Source organism: Myotis nattereri (assembly GCF_964212035.1).
Source record: "Myotis nattereri genome assembly, chromosome: 13".
Classification (NCBI taxonomy): Eukaryota; Metazoa; Chordata; class Mammalia; order Chiroptera; family Vespertilionidae; genus Myotis; species Myotis nattereri.
This window is the reverse complement of record NC_138088.1, coordinates 38,806,763-38,824,787: the sequence shown is the minus strand read 5'-3', so window position 1 is coordinate 38,824,787 and position 18,025 is coordinate 38,806,763. Positions and strand designations below refer to the sequence as shown.

The 18,025-nt window shown below is 41.9% G+C and overlaps 1 protein-coding gene across 1 annotated transcript in view; it reads right to left on the bottom strand.

Moving 5' to 3' along the window:
* TBC1D12 (TBC1 domain family member 12) overlaps positions 1 to 17,731 on the bottom strand; it is a 73,052-nt gene extending 55,321 nt beyond the window's left edge. Inside the window, exon 1 of the mRNA XM_081105332.1 lies at positions 16,722 to 17,731. Coding sequence (XP_080961458.1) covers positions 16,722 to 17,614 — 893 coding nt within the window. The 5' untranslated portion in view covers positions 17,615 to 17,731. The remainder of the gene's footprint in view (positions 1 to 16,721) is intronic.
* Between the last annotated feature and the right edge of the window lie 294 nt (positions 17,732 to 18,025).

Here is an 18,025-nt window from a genome sequence, read left to right as displayed (position 1 = left end):
AACCTGGGACCTTTCAGTCAGCAGGCCGACGCTCTATCCACTGAGCCAAACCGGTTTTGGCTTGTTTCATTTTTCCAAGATTTCTTCTACCACACACAGAGTTACATCTACACTAATAAAAGACAAAGATGCTAATTGACCATACCTTCACTATGCCCACCAGCCAATCAGAAGAGTATGCAAATTAACCCAAGAGAGAGATGGTTAATTTGCATACACAGGTGCCCAGTGAAGACTGAAGACAGTGTAGAAGGAAGCCAAGCACTGCAGAAGGGAGCCAAGCGGCGGAGAAGGGAATGGATCAGAGGTAGCAGAGATGGGAGCGGAGCTGAGGCAGCAGGCACGGGAGGGAGCGAAGTGGCGGAGAAGGGAGGGAGCGAGGCGGCGGGGAAGGGAGGGAGCCGAGGTGGCAGAGAAGGGAGGGAGCTAAGCAGTGGGGAAGAGAGGGAGCCTCCGGCTTCGCTCCCTTTTCTGCTTTGCTCTGGCCTCAGGAAGCCCTGTTCTTGCAGGAATAGGCCTGAGGAAGCCCTATGCTTGCAGGAATCTTCCTGCAACGGGCCTCTAGTCCTATATAATAAAAGGCTAATATGCAAATCAACCGAACTGTGGAATGACTGGTCACTATGATGTGCACTGACCATCAGGGGGCAGATGCTCAATACAGGAGCTTCCCCCTGGTGGTCAGTGCGCTCCCACGGCCAACCTCCCGCAGCCAGCCAACCTCCCCGGGTCCCTCCCCCTGGCCTGCTGGTCCCAATCGGCCCCGATTGGCCCTGATCGCTGGCCAGGCTGAGGGACCCTGCCCATGCACGAATTCATGCACCGGGCCTCTAGTATGATATAAAAGACTCAGACCACTTGCCTACTACACCAAAGCTAACCTAAAGGGGCAAATTTTATTATACCATGTAAGTTTTCTGCTCATGATTTCCAACATAGCACAATCTCCAGTGCTTGGGTCTTTAAGAATTGGCAAACCCACTTATTAACTTATGAGACAAAGCCATGTAAATTCCATAGTTTCTCAGACTGAAATTTGACACTACAGAAAACTGGCTGACTTTTTACTGTCAACAATGTCAGCTCTAGCAAAATCTTTTTAAATTCATTAGATAAATTCTGAACATCACTTAAATGGAATTGTACATTTAAAAGGGGTCAAAATATTTACTTTTCCAAACAGGAAAGAAAAACTCATACTTCAATCAAAAGAGTAAAATCAGTTTAAAAAATTAGAAATCATGAGCTGATCTTCCAACTGTTTCAGAAGAAGTTGCACTGCTAAAAACACATCAACTTCCTGGACTTTGTACTAAGTTTCCACAAAGCATAATAGAAGGCCAAAAAGAAAACATTATCTGGTGATCATGGAATGCCACAGTTGACTACACAGTTAATTCAAAGAAGTTTAAGTACTGTGCCTTAAAATGCAGTACTTTGGCTACCCTTGAGTATTTTGGATTAAAGATCTGGCATGAAAATTACTTACATTCTTTCCAAACCTCAATCATTTTTTACTTGAAAAAGACTTTCAGCTAACTATACACACACACACACACACACACACACAGAAAGTACTTTTTCTTTTTGCCAGATAACTTTAAACTTTTTTAAATTTTAAGAATTTTCTTTTCTTTTTCAGGCTATTTCTGGCTCTTGTCTTTGTCCCTATTACAAATTCTAAAAATTAAAAAAAACAAACAGATTTTTATTTAATACACACTGCTTAACTAATCTAAGTATTTTCATAGATAAAAACTATTAAAAAAGAACAGAATTCACTAGCATTTACTCTGTGAAAAAACAGAATTTCAAGACTGAAAGTAATTAAGGTTATACTTTAAAAAAAAGTAATTTAGAGCTGCCAGGGACTTTAGAGAGTAACCAGGTCAAAGGTTTTCATCAAGAATCAATAAACCAACATGAATGGGCTAGAGGAGGTGCATAAGCCTCCTGATACCATATGCACAATTTGAAGTAAACACTGTGCTTATGAACATTTTTCCTGGGCAGCTATCTAGAGCTTTCATCAAATTCTCCAAGGAGTTAATGTGCCCCCCCCCCCCCCCCCCCAAAGAGCCACTTGCCAAGGTCACACCACTAACTAGTGTTGAGCCAGGTCTCTTGCACAGATCCTTTTCTTCCTAATCACACTTATCTTGTTCATGTTCTCCACAGAACAATCAAGATGTAAGAACTTCCATGACCATTTCTTTCATCATACACATTTGCCAAAAGGCCTCTTGATATTTATTTAAACAGTTCAAAAATATAAATTATTTTCTTCTTCCTCCTGGATTCATGTCAGCAAGTCACCTTATGATATGTCTTATTTGTTATAGCAAATAAGTTTCAGGCAATATCTTACTGATTAAGATGTTTTTATTCTTTTGTTGCAGGAAGAGGACAAAACTAAATATAATTAAGAAAAAGTAATTACAAAAATATTCTTGATTTTGTGCTGGATGCTATTTACACCATTTATCCAATGCTTCATTAAGAGAATATCTATTGCTCTAAGCCCAGTATAGTATCTAACATACTCAGAGGGAAGATAAAAAGCACCAGAAAAAGAGAATATAGGAAAGAACTTTTATTTTATTTTTTAAAATATATTTTATTGATTTTTTTACAGAGAGGAAGGGAGAAGGATAGAGAGTTAAAAACATCGATCAAATGGTCATAAGACACTGGGAGGTAGGGGAGGCCGGGGGAATGTCAAGGGGTGGGGGGGGGAGGGGGGGGGAGGAGACATATGTAATACTCTTTGTAATAATTTAAGCAATAAAAAAAAAAGACTAAACTATGTAAGACAAAAAAAAAAAAACCACACAAAAAAACCAACAACACATTGATCAGCTGCCTCCTGCACACCCTCTACTGGGGATGTGCCCGAAACCAAGGTACATGCCCTTGACCGGAATCGAACTGGGACCCTTCAGTCTGCAGGCCAACGCTCTATCCACTGAGCCAAACCGGTTAGGGCGGAAAGAACTTTTAGAACAAGAACAAAAACAGTAACAATGAACAACATGCAAAATGTGAGCAAAATATTCTAGTCACCAGGACGTAAGCGATCTTCTAACCCTAAGAGAAAGGTGGGGAATAAAGGTAAGACGCTGACTGATAGTGATGAAGAAAATTAACCACATGTGTGAATACTACTCCATTTATGCCTACAGAAATATCTCCTAAAGACAGATACCAAACATACTTTGAGAAATGACAACATTAAAGTAACAAATAGAGAGCCTCCAAAGGGACTAACTTCAAAAGTCCCAATCATTTGGCTATATAAATTCTAGTTCCTTAAAAAAAAAAAAAAAAAAAGAGTTTAATCCAATACATTTTTTGTATTCCTATTACGTATTAGGCTCTATGTCTCTATGCAGAGACAAAAAAAAGATATATTCCCCATCTCCAGGGAGTTTGCATCTTAGAAGAACAGATATATACACATACAAGTAATTATAGAAATCCAATACTTTGTCTTTACCTCATTTAATCCTCAAAAATGGCTGAAGGGTATACTGCCACCATCCACCTTTATGAAGCAATCAATGTACAGAACTTGTGCATTGGGTGTAAAGACTTGATTTCACAATTTTACACTTTCAGGGTTTTCTGATCCATGACAGCAAAACAACCAGCCTAACAGCCATTCTGGCTCTTTTCTCCCTCATCAAATTGCTCACAAAACATAATTTTTCAGGTGACTCTCCATTTTCACATCATTGCACTTCCCTCAAAACAAAAATCAGATTCAAAGTTTACCTTCATTAAAGCTTTACAAAAAGGTTACTCGTATAAGCATGTTATTTGCATTGTTAGTTATACCTCCAGGCACGAACTGAATTTGATGTTATTTAAATCAATTATCTAGATATTACATTCTAATAAAGAGTCTGACAAGCAATCAAAAAATACCACACATGGCCCTAGCCGGTTTTGCTCAGTGGATAGAGCGCCGGCCTGTGGACTGAAGGGTCTCAGGTTCCATTCTGGTCAAGGTTTCGGGCTCCCTCCCCAGTAGGGGTGTGCAGGAGGCAGCCAATCAATGATTCTTTCTCATCAGTAATATTTCTCTCTCATCATTGATGTTTCTATCTCTCTCTCTTTCTCCTTTCCTCTCTGAAATCAATAAAAATATATGTATTTTTAAAAAATACCACACATGTATCCAAGCCCCAGTTTTTCAAGTCCCAAATCATGTGCCACACTGCTACAAGAGTGACTGTTCTAGCTCTAGACGGTTTTGCTCAGTGGATAGAGCATCAGCCTGCAGACCAAAGCATCCCAGGTTTGATTCCAGTCAAGGGCACGTACCTTGGTTGCAGGCTCTGCCCCGACCCAAGCCTTGGTCGGGGTGGGTGCAGGAGGCAACCAACCAATGTCTCTCACATTGATGTTTCTGTTTTTCCCCCTCTCTCTCACTCTCCCTAAAAATCAATAGAAAAATATCCTTGAACAAGGATTAACAAAACAAACAAACAAACAAACATTTTAAAAAAATAGAGTGACTGTTCTAAAACACAATTCAAAGTATGTTGCCCATGCTTTAAAAACCCATTCATGGGCCTGGCAGGTGTGGCTCAGTGGTTGAGTGTTGACCTATGAACCAGGAGGTCAAAGTTCTATTTCTGGTCGGGGCACATGCCTGGGTTCCGGGCTCAGTCCCCAGTAAGGGGCGTGCAGGAGGCAGCTGATCAATGATTCTCTCTCATCATTGATGTTTCTATCTTTCTCCCTTCCTCTCCGAAATAAATAAAAATATATATTTTTAAAAGCCATCAACGGTCCTATGCACTGCCACACCTTATGGGATCCATTCAAATTGCTTATAGTTCTGTCACACAAATTCCATAATTTAGCCTTAACCTTTATGACTCAGTTTTTGGCACTATACCTCACAATCTATGATAGATGCTATATTCCAGATAGATGCTATATTCCAGACAGTCATATTAATGAGCATGTGCAGTCCCAAAAGTGCTGTGCTATTTCACGAATAAATTCTGCATATGCTGGTATGTGCTTGTACTGTCCTCAGCCTCATTCCAATCCAAACCCTCATTAGTAAGAGTTAGCATTCATGTTTAATCTCCGAGAAGAGTTCCCTAACTTCCACCGTGAAGTTAACCACGCCTTCTTCAGTGCTACTACTGCATCCTTGTAGCTTCTTTTACACTAACCAGGTAATACTGTAAGAACTGATTTATATGACTCCTCCATCTTGTTTATTAGTATCCTGTTTATCTAATTCCCTTAGTGCTTCATTTATATAATAAGGCTCAACAGCATTGTGAATGAATAAATGATAAGAAAATTGCAAACTAACTCATAAGAACTGTATATGGTTAGCTAGGAGGCTCCAAAAACAAAACCAAAAAGGTTCAGTAGCAATCTTTAAATTTCTGAAGGGAAATTATGTAAAAGGCCTGACTTACTCTTTGTGGCTCTACAAGGCAAAATTAGGACCAGGAATATTACAAAGAGCTACACTGTGCTTCCACATAAAGAACCTTCTAACAATTAATAACATTGCTCAACAGGCTGCCTTGCGGAAATTGAGCTCCTACTTAGTGAAAGAATTCAAGCAGAGACTAAACAATAACACCCATCAGGTGTCTAAAAACTAAGAATAAAGAGGCAGAAACTTAGCTCTATGGTTGTTGTTACTTTGTTTTGTTTTGTTGACATTTTGTGCAAGCCTAACCTAGAAGTACTTCTTGAACTGATGATAGAACCTATGATACAATCTATGATAGATGCTACCATATCCAGAGCAAAGTTGAAATCCTTCTTTTCAACCAAGGCAATTGTCTTTTTTTTTTCTACAGGTAGTTATGATGTTTCCATCAAATGGACAACTAAATTTAAAAAATGTATTTTGGTGGTTTCATATAAGAGCAAAACAAACATCTCCTTATTAAAACATGTACCTAGTTATTATTTTATTCAAGAAAGTTTTATAGTGATTATCCTCTAAATTTTTCCTTTAGGCAGTATAATTCTCTGTTTTATTAGTATGCCCAATATTGAAAGTCAATCACTGTCCTACTATTCTTGACTGTATTAATATGCTTCCGGGAGTATATCACAAAGATGGACATCATCCCCTGGTTATATGTTCAATTGTTGTGCCAGTTATTTTATATAATAATTTATCCATCAAAAGCTTTATTTTATTAGTCTTTATTTAACAAATTTTGGTGATCAACACCCAATTCTGAATCACAACAAATCCTTTGTTTTCTAAATAACACCCAATGATTATTTAAAAAAACAAATAAATTTTAACACTCCTCAAAAACACAGAAACTTACTCAATTGAGACCTTTTACTAATTTAAAACTTCAATAACTTACTTCAGAACTTAATTTTTTACAATATATCTTCCTAGTAATGAACAATTATTTTTTTTCCTCAAGGGTGAGAGATTTTAATTCTGTTCGCTAGATTTACCATGGTGATTGGAAGAGAAATTTTCCTTTCAGCACTGGAACTCAAGTAAGAAAACATTGGGTAAAGCTGTATATTTACATTTATTTTACCCTTTGATACATGTATTTTTTAATAATACGTTAGTCTATCATACAACCTAAACTCTTAAATCTAAATTAAACCTTATATACAACTGGTTACAAAAAAACATTTCACTTGCACGATCTAGCCTACTAAAAGGCCATGAGGGGATGAGGGCATTAGAGAAGTTAAGAGGGGTGAGGCAGAGCAGATATTTTTAAGGAAAGAGGTTGCCAGAAACATCCACAAAGGCTCTAAGGTAAGCAGAAAAACAAATATGGAGATAATCTGTAACACCCTGAAGCCCACAGGCCAAAGTACAGAGCTAAATTCCAGCTAACAATTATTCTCTATAGTTATTCTCTGTACAAACCTCTTTAAACTTGTTCTCTAACAGTTTCTCCTGTCTCTGACCATACCTCTACATACCTCCACACTCTCCAATTTTCTTTTATCTTCTTTCTTACCACCTTAACTGGAATAGTATAAAAACAAAGTATTTATCTTCAGTTTTATTTTATATTTCCTGTCCTTTTTTTCAAAAGCAGGTAACATGATCACTTTATGCTTGTTTTTAATGATTTTAGAGGGGAAGATATATATATATATATATCAATCTGGTGCCTTCGGCATGAATCCTGACTGAAGACCAAATCTGAAACCTGGGTATGTGCCCTGACTGGGAATGAAACAGGTGACCTTTCGGTGCATGCTACTACACTCAACACCAGCCAGGGTATTATGTTTGTTGTTGTTTTTTAACAAAAAAAATTAAACTGTTATAGTCTTTAAATAACTTTTTCCTGGGACAACAAAAAAGTATTTCACCGACTTGACTAGAAGAAGACTACTGAGAGAACCAAGATGGCGGCATAGGTTAATGCCGGAGTTTGCTGCCTCGAACAACCACTTCAAAAAAAACAACTAAAAGATGGAACAGACATCACCCAGAACCACAGGAAGGCTGGCTGAGTGGAAGTCCTACAACTAGGAGGAAAGAGAAATGCATACCGAGACTCAGAGGAGGCGCAGTGCTGAAGTCAAATACTAAGGTGCGGAGTGCATGCAGAGCGGGCTGGTGGCTGAGGGCGCGTTGGCGTTTTCAATCGGGAGGGAGTCGCAGACTCTGAGCTCCAGATCCGGGCGAGTCTTTAGGGACCCAGACTCAAATGGGAGAAGCAGGACTGTCTGGCTTCGGTCAGAACTTGAAGGCAGCTTTCTCTCTGAGGTTTGCAGCGGTTGCTGGGACTCAGAGAGGCAGAGCCCCTGGGGACGGGACTGAGAGCAGCCATATCTGCTCGCTCAGGCCCACCCTGTTGATCCCGCACGACCGCCCTGCCCAAGCCCTGTGCAGAGCCATTTGCCGGATAGCCTCAGGCAAAGGCTAGATTAGCACCTCCCTAGAGGACAGAAGTTCTCTCACTGCAGACACAGCTGATTCTCACAGCCAGTTGGCCTGGAGGTCAAACCCCCACCAGTATTACCTACAACAATCTAGGCTTAACTACAATAAGACTGCGCATAAAGACCACTAGGGGTTGCACCAAGAAAGCATAAAAAATGCGGAGACAAAGAAACAGGACGCAGATGTCAGAAATGGAAGATATAGAGCTCAAAACCACACTTTTAAGGTCTTTCAATAATTTTCTAAAAACTGCCGATAAATGTAGTGAGATCCTCAAGAAATCTAATGAGACCCTCGATGTTGTGATAAAGAACCAACTAGAAATTAAGCATACACTGACTGAAATAAAGAATATTGTACAGACACCCAACAGCAGACCAGAGGAGCGCAAGAATCAAGTCAAAGAATTGAAATGTGAAGAAGCAAAAAACACCCAACCGGAAAAGCAAAATGAAAAAAGAATCCGAAAATACGAAGATAGTGTAAGGAGCCTCTGGGACAGCTTCAAGCGTACCAACATCAGAATTATAGGGGTGCCAGAAGATGAGAGAGAGCAAGATATTGAAAACCTATTTGAAGAAATAATGACAGAAAACTTCCCCCACCTGGTGAAAGAAACAGACTTACAGGTCCAAGAAGCGCAGAGAACCCCAAACAAAAGGAATCCAAAGAGGACCACACCAAGACACATCATAATTAAAATGCCAAGAGCAAAAGACAAAGAGAGAATCTTAAAAGCAGCAAGAGAAAGAAACTCAGTTACCTACAAGGGAATACCCATACGACTGTCAGCTGATTTCTCAACAGAAACTTTGCAGGCCAGAAGGGTGTGGCAAGAAATATTCAAAGTGATGAATACCAAGAACCTACAACCAAGATTACTTTATCCAGCAAAGCTATCATTCAGAATTGAAGGTCAGATAAAGAGCTTCACAGATAAAGAAAAGCTAAAGGAGTTCATCACCACCAAACCAGGATTATATGAAATGCTGAAAGGTATCCTTTAAGAAGAGGAAGAGGAAGAGGAAGAAAAAGGTAAAGATACAAATTATGAACAACAAATATGCATCTATCAACAAGTGAATCTAAGAATCAAGTGAATAAATAATCTGATGAACAGAATGAACTGGTGATTATAATAGAATCAGGGACACAGAAAGGGAATGGACTGACTATTCTTGGGGGGAAAGGGGTGTGGGAGATGCGGGAAGAGACTGGACAAAAATTGTGCACCTATGGATGAGGACAGTGGGTGGGGAGTGAGGGCGGAGGGTGGGGCGGGAACTGGGAGGAGGGGAGTTATGGGGGGAAAAAAGAGGAACAAATGTAATAATCTGAACAATAAAGATTTAATTAAAAAAAAAAGAAGACTACCAATAATCTAGATGAAAACCAGATTTGGAAATTCTAAATAATGGGTAGTTGTACATTACAGTATTTGGAAAAATATGAAAAAATAGCACATAATTAGATTTCGAAACTACATGTTCAGTTCCAAACTTAGAATGTTTTAATCTGTATAGGATTAGAAACAGGCAGATGAAATATTTTTTAACCAAGAAAAGTATACCAAAATAAAATTCAAATTAAAAAGAAACCTCCTGGCTGGTGTGGTTAAGTGGTTGGGCACTGACCTATGAACAAGGAGGTCACAGTTGGATTCCCAGTCAGGACACATGCGGGGGGGGGGGGGGGTGGAGGGGGGGGGTGAGTTGCAGGCTTGATCCCCAGTAGGGGGTGGGTGGCAGCAGACCGATGATTCTCTCATCATTGATGTCTCTGTCTCTCCCTCTCCCTTTCTCTCTCTAAAATCAATAAAAACATTTAAAAAAGAGAGAGAAGTCAACAGCAAAATTCAAAGGTAATCTAAACACATTACCAAGTTCACTGTCAAACTAGCTCTAAGTAAGTAGGTGTATAACTTGTAGCTTGGTTTCCTAAAGTAAACTCTTAATTTCAAGAAAGAGCCTGCTGAAAACTCAAGAGAGTCACATGGGTTTCCCTCTCTTCCTTTTAGCCACAGAAATAAGTGCAAGAAAGGCTGAAGCAGCAAATTCTAAAGGGGAATAAGCCATGTGTAATGTGCGGGAGTTTTTTTTTAAAGGCATGGAAAAGAATTATAACCAGCAGCAGAAGGAAGGAAAATCAGCACCCTTTTTGCTAGGTTGTAAATAAGGAGAGGTAAATGACTCCACATTAAAGAGACCTGAGTAAAGTTTTGTGGGCTAAAATCAAACAGCAGGCAAGCATGGCTATCTAAACAGCATACAATGAAAGTAAAAGACCCTTCCCACTAATAAAAAGGAAGCTCAGGCCCAAACCGGTTTGGCTCAGTGGATAGAGCGTCGGCCTGCGGACTGAAAGGTCCTAGGTTCGGTTCCGGTCTAGGGCATGTGCCTGGGTTGCGGGCACATCCCCAGTGGGGGATGTGCAGGAGGCAGCTGATCGATGTTTCTCTCTCATCGATGTTTCTAACTCTCTATCTCTCTCCCTTCCTCTCTGTAAAAAATCAATAAAATATATATTTAAAAAAAAAAAAAAAAAAAAAAAAAGGAAGCTCAGATTTAATTAGGCAGAGATAAATTCTCAACTAGTGAAGGTTAGGAAAATACTTCTACATTTGTATTTGTATCTGTTCTCTGTTGTATCTCTATACTCATCAATTACATTGTACATAACAATGACCCAATTTTAAATAAACAAAGCAATTTGAGATAGAAATATATGCTGTAACTTCTTTCAGTAATTACCTGAAGAGACTTGCCTATCAACAATTATTTCAGTAATTATAGTCTGTGAACCACCTGTATCAGAATCATTTGGAAGTACTACTTGGTACATATTTGGATTCCTGCTGGACCCCACCCAAGATGTACTCAATCAAAGGAGATGGGGGGCTCAAGGCATCTGCATTCCTAACCTGCCCCTTCCTCCCCCTCTTTAAAACACTAAAGTTTAAGAATTACTGGAGCAGGGTCCAAGCAACTATTAACTAGAACAACCTGGGGACAACTCTTACTGTAGCTAACAGAGTTCCTAGGAAAAATAGCCTCCAAAGGGAATGACTTTCCCTTTCTCCCTTCCAAGTACTAACCAGGCCCGACCCTGCTTAGCTTCCGAGATCAGACGAGATCGGGCGCGTTCAGGGTGGTATGGCCGTAGACTCCCTTTCTGAGTAACACATTTAGAGATGGCTAACCGATGGATCACCTCAAAAGCTCCGAATGTTTCCATTTCCCCCCAAAGCTTTCCTACCACAACATACTAAGTATGAAATGTATGAGTAAGCCAAGTTAAACATTTCATAAACTTAAACTTAAAAATTGGCTTTGCCTGTCTAAGAGAGGTCCTTAAAACAATAAAAGATACAAATAGTTTAATCTTTCTCAACATTCCCTCCATTTAGTTCCTTCTCAAATTTGTTTTAGTCAAAGCTTCAAGACTTCTGGAAATTTTATATCACTACACTAGAGTCTAATTTAACACCCATCTAATCCAAAATACAAATTATGTTTAAAAATCTACTACACAAACTGTGTAATGTTTCTTCAGGTAGTATACATAAAATTCATTCCTCTCTTCCTTTCTTTTTTTTAAAAATATATTTTATTGATTTTTTTACAGAAAGGAAGGGAAACAGAGAGAAACATCGATGAGAGAAAACATGGATCAGTTGCCTCCCGCACATCTCCCACTGGGGATGTACCCGCAACCAAGGTACATGCCCTTGACCGGAATCAAACCCAGGACCTCTCAGTCCGCAGGCTGACGCTCTATCCACTGAGCCAAACCGGTTTCAGCTCTTCCTTTCTTAAAACCAGTGGATTTTAGCAATGGGATTGGGGAAGGGACAGTGGTGGTCTTGCTGTAGTTTAAATAATGACATTTGAATCCTCACTATATGCCATATAATAAATACAAAGCACTTAGAATATTACCTCATTTAACCCTCATGACAATCCCATGCAGTAGGTATCACTATCATCCCCATTTTATGGATGAGTTGCTTAAGGTCCAGAGAGGTCAAGTAACTTGTCCATAATTAGACAACTAGGAATCGAATTTAAACCCAGGCACTTATCTAACTTCATAACTAGAATTCTTAGCCACTACAATCTCCTGTAGTTTGAAGATGTCACCTGCCAAAAGAAAGTACCCTGAATTCGACTAGGTAGAGGTTGTGGATTCTGGAGAATTTAATTTTTTTAAATATGCTTTTAGGAGATTTTGAAGTTTAACAAAGGCTAAGAACTATTGCACTAGGCTATTAGTTCACCAAAGTGGAGCACTGGCCACCTTTGAGAAATAACTCATGGTCATAAAGTTCAAGTCTCAAATTCTAGTTCACTGATTAACTAGAATTTACTTACTACACCTATCATCCTCCTTTACCCCCTCCCATTCCAAAGAAGAAGAAAAAAATCTAGCATTTTCTAAAGCAGTGGTTCTCAACCTTCCTAATGCCGCGACCCTTTAACACAGTTCCTCATGTTGTGGTGACCCCCAACCATAAAATTATTTTTGTTGCTACTACATAAATGTAATTTTGCTACTGTTATGAATCGTAATGTAAATATCTGATGTGCTACATGTGTTTTCTGATGGTCGTGACCCACAGGTTGAGAACCGCTGTTAGAGCTGCTAGCAAATAAAATATTTCACTGGCGCCTTAGTTGATTTGGCTCAGTGGATAGAGCGTCTGATGCCTGTGGACTGAAGGGTCCCAGGTTCGATTCCGGTCAAGGGCACATGCCTGGGTTGCGGGCTCAATCCCCATTAGGGGACGTGCAGGAGGCAGCCAATCAATGATTCTCTCTCATCACTGATGTTTCTATCTCTCTCCCTTCCTCTCTGAAATCAATAAAGATATATTTAAAAAAAATTTTTTTTTTAAATATTTCACTGGCAACAGCACTGTCGGTTTTCCATAGGGTATCAAACAATGCATAAAGTGATCCCTGAAGTTCCTTCTACTTTAAACATTTTTTACTTTACAGTAAAACACAACTCTCCCCAAATAAAAAACTTTTAGTCAATAACTCTATGCCAAACAAAGTGTGAGGTTTAAGTAACAGAATATACAGCAGGTCCTTGAATAACGTCGTTTCATTATAACATTGATGAGATGCCAAGATACTGTAGGAACTTAACTCTTGTTTATATCAATTAGCCTATAGTAAAATTGGTTTTGTTATGCACCGTTTCACTAAAAGTTTCGCAACCTATTGAAGCTGTTAAGTGAGGACTTACTGTACAAATGCTGCTTTCTAAGTTGTGACAAATGTACTACAGTAATATGATGTTGACAATAAGGGAAAGGGTGAGCAGTATGGGAGAACTCTCTGTATGTAATATCTGTGCAACTTTTCTGCAAATCTAAAACTATTATAAAATAAAAAATATTTAAAAAAATCTATGTCCATTTTGAATAATACAGAAAATTTCTACTTAACAAGTAACTCCAAGTTAATACTGGATGAATAGTCTGCTTTGCTTACTGGGGTATAATGTTAAAATATTAACACTTTAACATGTCAAAATGATATGTATGAGCTCTTAAAATTATCTTAGTCCCACAAAAATTGGAGTTTCCCAAAACCATTCTACTGTATATATATTCATATTATCATATCTCTAACCATCCACCTTAAAACCATGAATGAATTCCTTGAACCAAAGCTGGACTTCCCACGGTTTAATGTAGGTCCCTATTCCCTATAGTGTTTTGTGATTGGTTGTTTTATTTATTATCATTTTTTTTTTTTATTAAAGAAAATACTGAATCTCGGGGAAGGAGTTGGGATGGGAGTCAGACACGGAGAAAATATATTTTTTTTAAGTTTTCATCTCTTCCTCACTGATGAGATGATGACAGTGGGGGTAGTAGTGCCTACCTAGCATTTCAAAACTTTTATAGACAGGAAAGGGCTAAGGATCAGAAGGAATGTTACTACTTCTAGGTCTCCCACTGTCAAATCACCATAAACACAGAGATGCCCCTGTGAAGGTGAGGCAAGCCCCCAAGAAGGAAAGAACTACAATTCACCTCATCTGGAAGGGAGAGGAAGCAGGAGATCATGACAGTGGTCCCATCCTCAACCAAATTCCTTTCTCTCCCATAAGATTTCTGCCCCAGTCAATGAATATCCTGCCAATGATGTATATAATGGAACATAACTTTACAGTAATAGATATATTGCTGTAAAATGTTCCCCTTAACTAAGGTAAAACAAACCTGAGCTATTCTTTAGAAGTATTTCTGTTACAGGAAAGAGAGGAAGCAGGAAGAAGGAAAAGATGGAAGATAATCAGGTGGGAGAGAAAAGAGCCCCAGGTGAACAGCAGTTGTGATGGAATGTAAACCTGAACTGAAAACTAGGAATCCTGGTTTCCTGGTTTATAATCCCAGATTTGCCATTAGCTGAGTAAACTACCTTATTTAGACAGTGAGCTTCCTCATCAAAAAATGAAGTAGGGGTAAGGGCTGCACCCCAGAATGAGAATACATCCTAGAACAAGATGTCCCCAAAGGAGGCCCTGGCTCAGAGCTTCAGAGTTGAGAATAACACCTGTGCACAGGAAGAAAAAAGCCTCTTAGGCTGCAGGAGCAAGGAAAATTTCTGATTATTCTGCCTGGGGATGGAAGACTGTTCAAATTACTAGGTACAAATTATTACCTATAGAACAGTAGAGGGAGAGTCCATGCAAGTTGCCAATTCAACACAACCTGAGTGGGGTTCTTTATACTAGGCTAGGTATTATAGATTCAGAGATGAATGTGGTAGTCTCTGCCTTTAATGTGTTCAGAATCCAGTTAAGGTTTTGGTCAAACGCTAGGAGAAAAACTGTGCCTGTCTGACTCTCTCCTTTCCCATCAAGGTTATATAAAGGAAGCAATGACACCTAGAATCTTTTTTTTTTAAATTTCTTTATTGGTTAAGGTATTACAAATGATGTCCTCATCCCCCCATTAACCCCCAACCTCCCCCCCCCCCCAACTCATGTTCTCATCCCCCTGTTGTCCATGTCCATTGGTTTGGCTTATATGCATGCATACAAGTCCTTTGGTTGGACACCTAGAATCTTCACAAATTGCAATTAAGAAAAATGAGGCTTAAAGAAATTAACTTCAGGGTACTAAGTTCTAACTTAAAACCCAGTGGTCTGATACACATCCGTGTGGCCACATGAATGTCAACTAGCTACATTAACTAAAATCCTATTAACCTAGAGGATAAAGGAAAAATTTTAAATTATAACAAAATTCCTGCCTACAGCTAACAATATAAAAGCCTCTTATAATAGATGTGCCTTATTATTCATTAATTGCAATGCATAATCCCCATTAGCCTGTACTCCACCTCCAAGTTAAAGATCATAACCATTGTCCAAACCATCGCTATTCCCAATGGGTGGTGTAGAGCAAGTACTCTGGGTACAATGGTTGAATTAGTGGTCCCCAAAGCCCCTCTCAGGTCTAACATTACCTGACACCTGACATCAAAACATGACCAATAAGCACATAAAGGCCACACAAGGTCACAAATATATACACTTAACTCATCTAGAGAGCTTTTAAAATACTGCCACTACAAGCTTTAAGTATATTTTTGCAACTACAGGCACAAATGCAGATCTTACTACTCTATATATTTTGTCCTATGAGTAACACAAAATTAGGATTTCCCAATCTTGATTTAAACAATTTTATAACTTACTTGCAAATTTATACAAGCTGGGAAAATAAGGGATAATAAAATAGAAAAAAGAATAAGAAATATTAATTACAATCAGAAAATTGTGACTGTGTCTACAATGCACACCAATTGTATAATCCTCTAAAACTTGAGCTGTAGAATTTGTTTATTTCTGCTGTTTGTGAAGATCCCTGAAAAAGGAACAAAAACACAGGAGAGAGAACTCTGAAAGAGGGGGTTTTACAAATTGGGAATACTTTCCCATTTGCTTATAGATTTAAAAAAAAAAAAAGCGGGTCAAAATCTGACTCAAGGGAGATTGCTTTTGCGCTTCACTGATGTGCATTAAGATGAGTACTTTTTGACTAGTAACTTATCCCTGGCAAATCAACAAGGAAGGCCCCATTCTGAAATCTGGAGTGTCCAGGACCATAATTTAATTTCAAGAAAAGCAGGTCAAATGATATAAAAAATACTGTAAAAACTTAAAATGAAGTTGCTGGAAAAAAGTGGAGGGCTATCTGACAGGGTCGAGAAGAGGGATTTTCTAGCTTAAACTGACATCGTAATTTGGCTTTAAATTCTAAACACCAAACTACATTTGGATAAAGGCCACTGGGGGAAAACGGTTAAGCGCTGTGAAATACAACCTCTTCTAATTTCAAGAATTCCCAAACTATTTGAATGGATTTGATTCCACGGAGACAGCTTTGCAAAATGATTTCCCTTTCTCTATCACAATCACAACCCTACACACACTGCCCCCCTTCCCCCACATCCTTGTAGTACAATAAAAAAAAAAAAAATTGGGGACGGAGTAGGCTGTCTGCTTCCTCAGAAGAGGCGAAACTGTAGATTGCACTACCAGGCTGGCAGGTCCCGAATAACAAAACCAGGATGAAAGGCAGGTGTCGAGCCTCCAGGCCGCAGGGGAACGGAAAGGCGCGCTCCCCAGAGCTCACCGGCGCGGGCAGCACCGCGCAGACCCAGTTCCTCTCCCCCCGGCGACAAATCAAAGCCAAGTCCGGGCGTCAGCGAGAGCCCGCGCCGCCCGGCCCCCACCCGCCCCGAGCCCCGCGCGGCCAGCGCTGTACCTGGCGAAGAAGTCGGCGAAGCCGCCGCTCCGTCGAGCCCGGGCCGAGGTCCCCGCGGGGCCCGGCTCCGCGGCGGACGAAGCCGGGGGCAGGTGGTCTCGGGCGCTCTGGCGGCGGCTCACCTCGAACGTGTTCCGAGAGTTCAAGTGGACGTCGGAGAAGCCGAAGCGCGGCTCCGCGCCGGTGCCCCCTCTAGTCCTCTCGGCCGGGGCGGCGGGGGACGCGCCTTCCTCGGGACCCCCGGCTCCGGCTCCCGGCGGCTCCCAGTCCTCGCTGCCGCTGCCAGCGCTGGCGGGGCTGTCCTCCGCGCCCTCCGCCGCCGCCAGGCAGCAGCTCCGCAGCGGGTCCTCGAGCGGAGCGGCCCAGTCGGACCGGCGGCCCGCAGCGTCCGCGCCCTCGTCGCCGGGCCCCTCCAGGCGGAGGCGGTGGTGGCGTGGCTCCCGGCCGCCGGCGCGCGCCAGCCCGCGAGCCTCCTCCAGGTCGCGACAGTCCTGGCCCGGCAGAAAGCCCGAGTCCCCGTTGGTCATGCCTCCGTGCCGCGGCGCGCTGGCACCCGCCGCCTCCGCGCCTCGGTGCTTGGAGCCCGGGGCGGGGTGCGGGGCTGCCGAGGGCGCTGGAGCGCGGCACTGGCCGGCGGGGAGCGGACAGGAGCACAGCCCGGGCTCCAGCTGCCCCCCGGCCGCCGCGAGGTAGCGCCGAAAGAGCTGCTGAGGCGGCGTCTCCTCCTCCTCCTCCTCCCCCTCCTCCGGCGGCCCCACAGCGCCGACGCCTCCGCCAAAGCCGCCCGTGGCCCGGATCATCTTCCCGTCCTGGCCCGCCGACTCGGGCGCCGGCACAGGGAGTAACTTGGGGTTTCTTCCCGAGCAGCCTCCGGCATCCTCCGGACCCACCATCCGGGCCGGGTGAGCGCCGCCCGAGGAGGCGGCGGCGAAGTCCGCGGCGCAGGCTCGGCCCGGGTATCGCCCTCGGAGCCGGGGCCGCGGCGGCCACCGCCGCAACCTTCCCAGACCCACCCCTCCCACCCCGGGTTCGGGCAGTTGCGGGGGGGGCGGGCCAGTGCCCGGGTTTGCGCACGCGCAAAAGCCGGACCGGTCAAGCCCGGACCCGGCGATTCCGCGAACCATAGAGACGCCAGCTAGAGAGGCCCTCTCCCTACCACTCCGGCGGCCAATCTGGGATCCGCCATCTGGATGGTGGAGGTTGGTTGGTCCCCTCGGAGTATGACAGTTCTTAGAGGAGCACGTGACGTACTTAATTGATAGGAGACTACAGGGTGTTAGATCCTTCCAGCTCTAATTACCCTT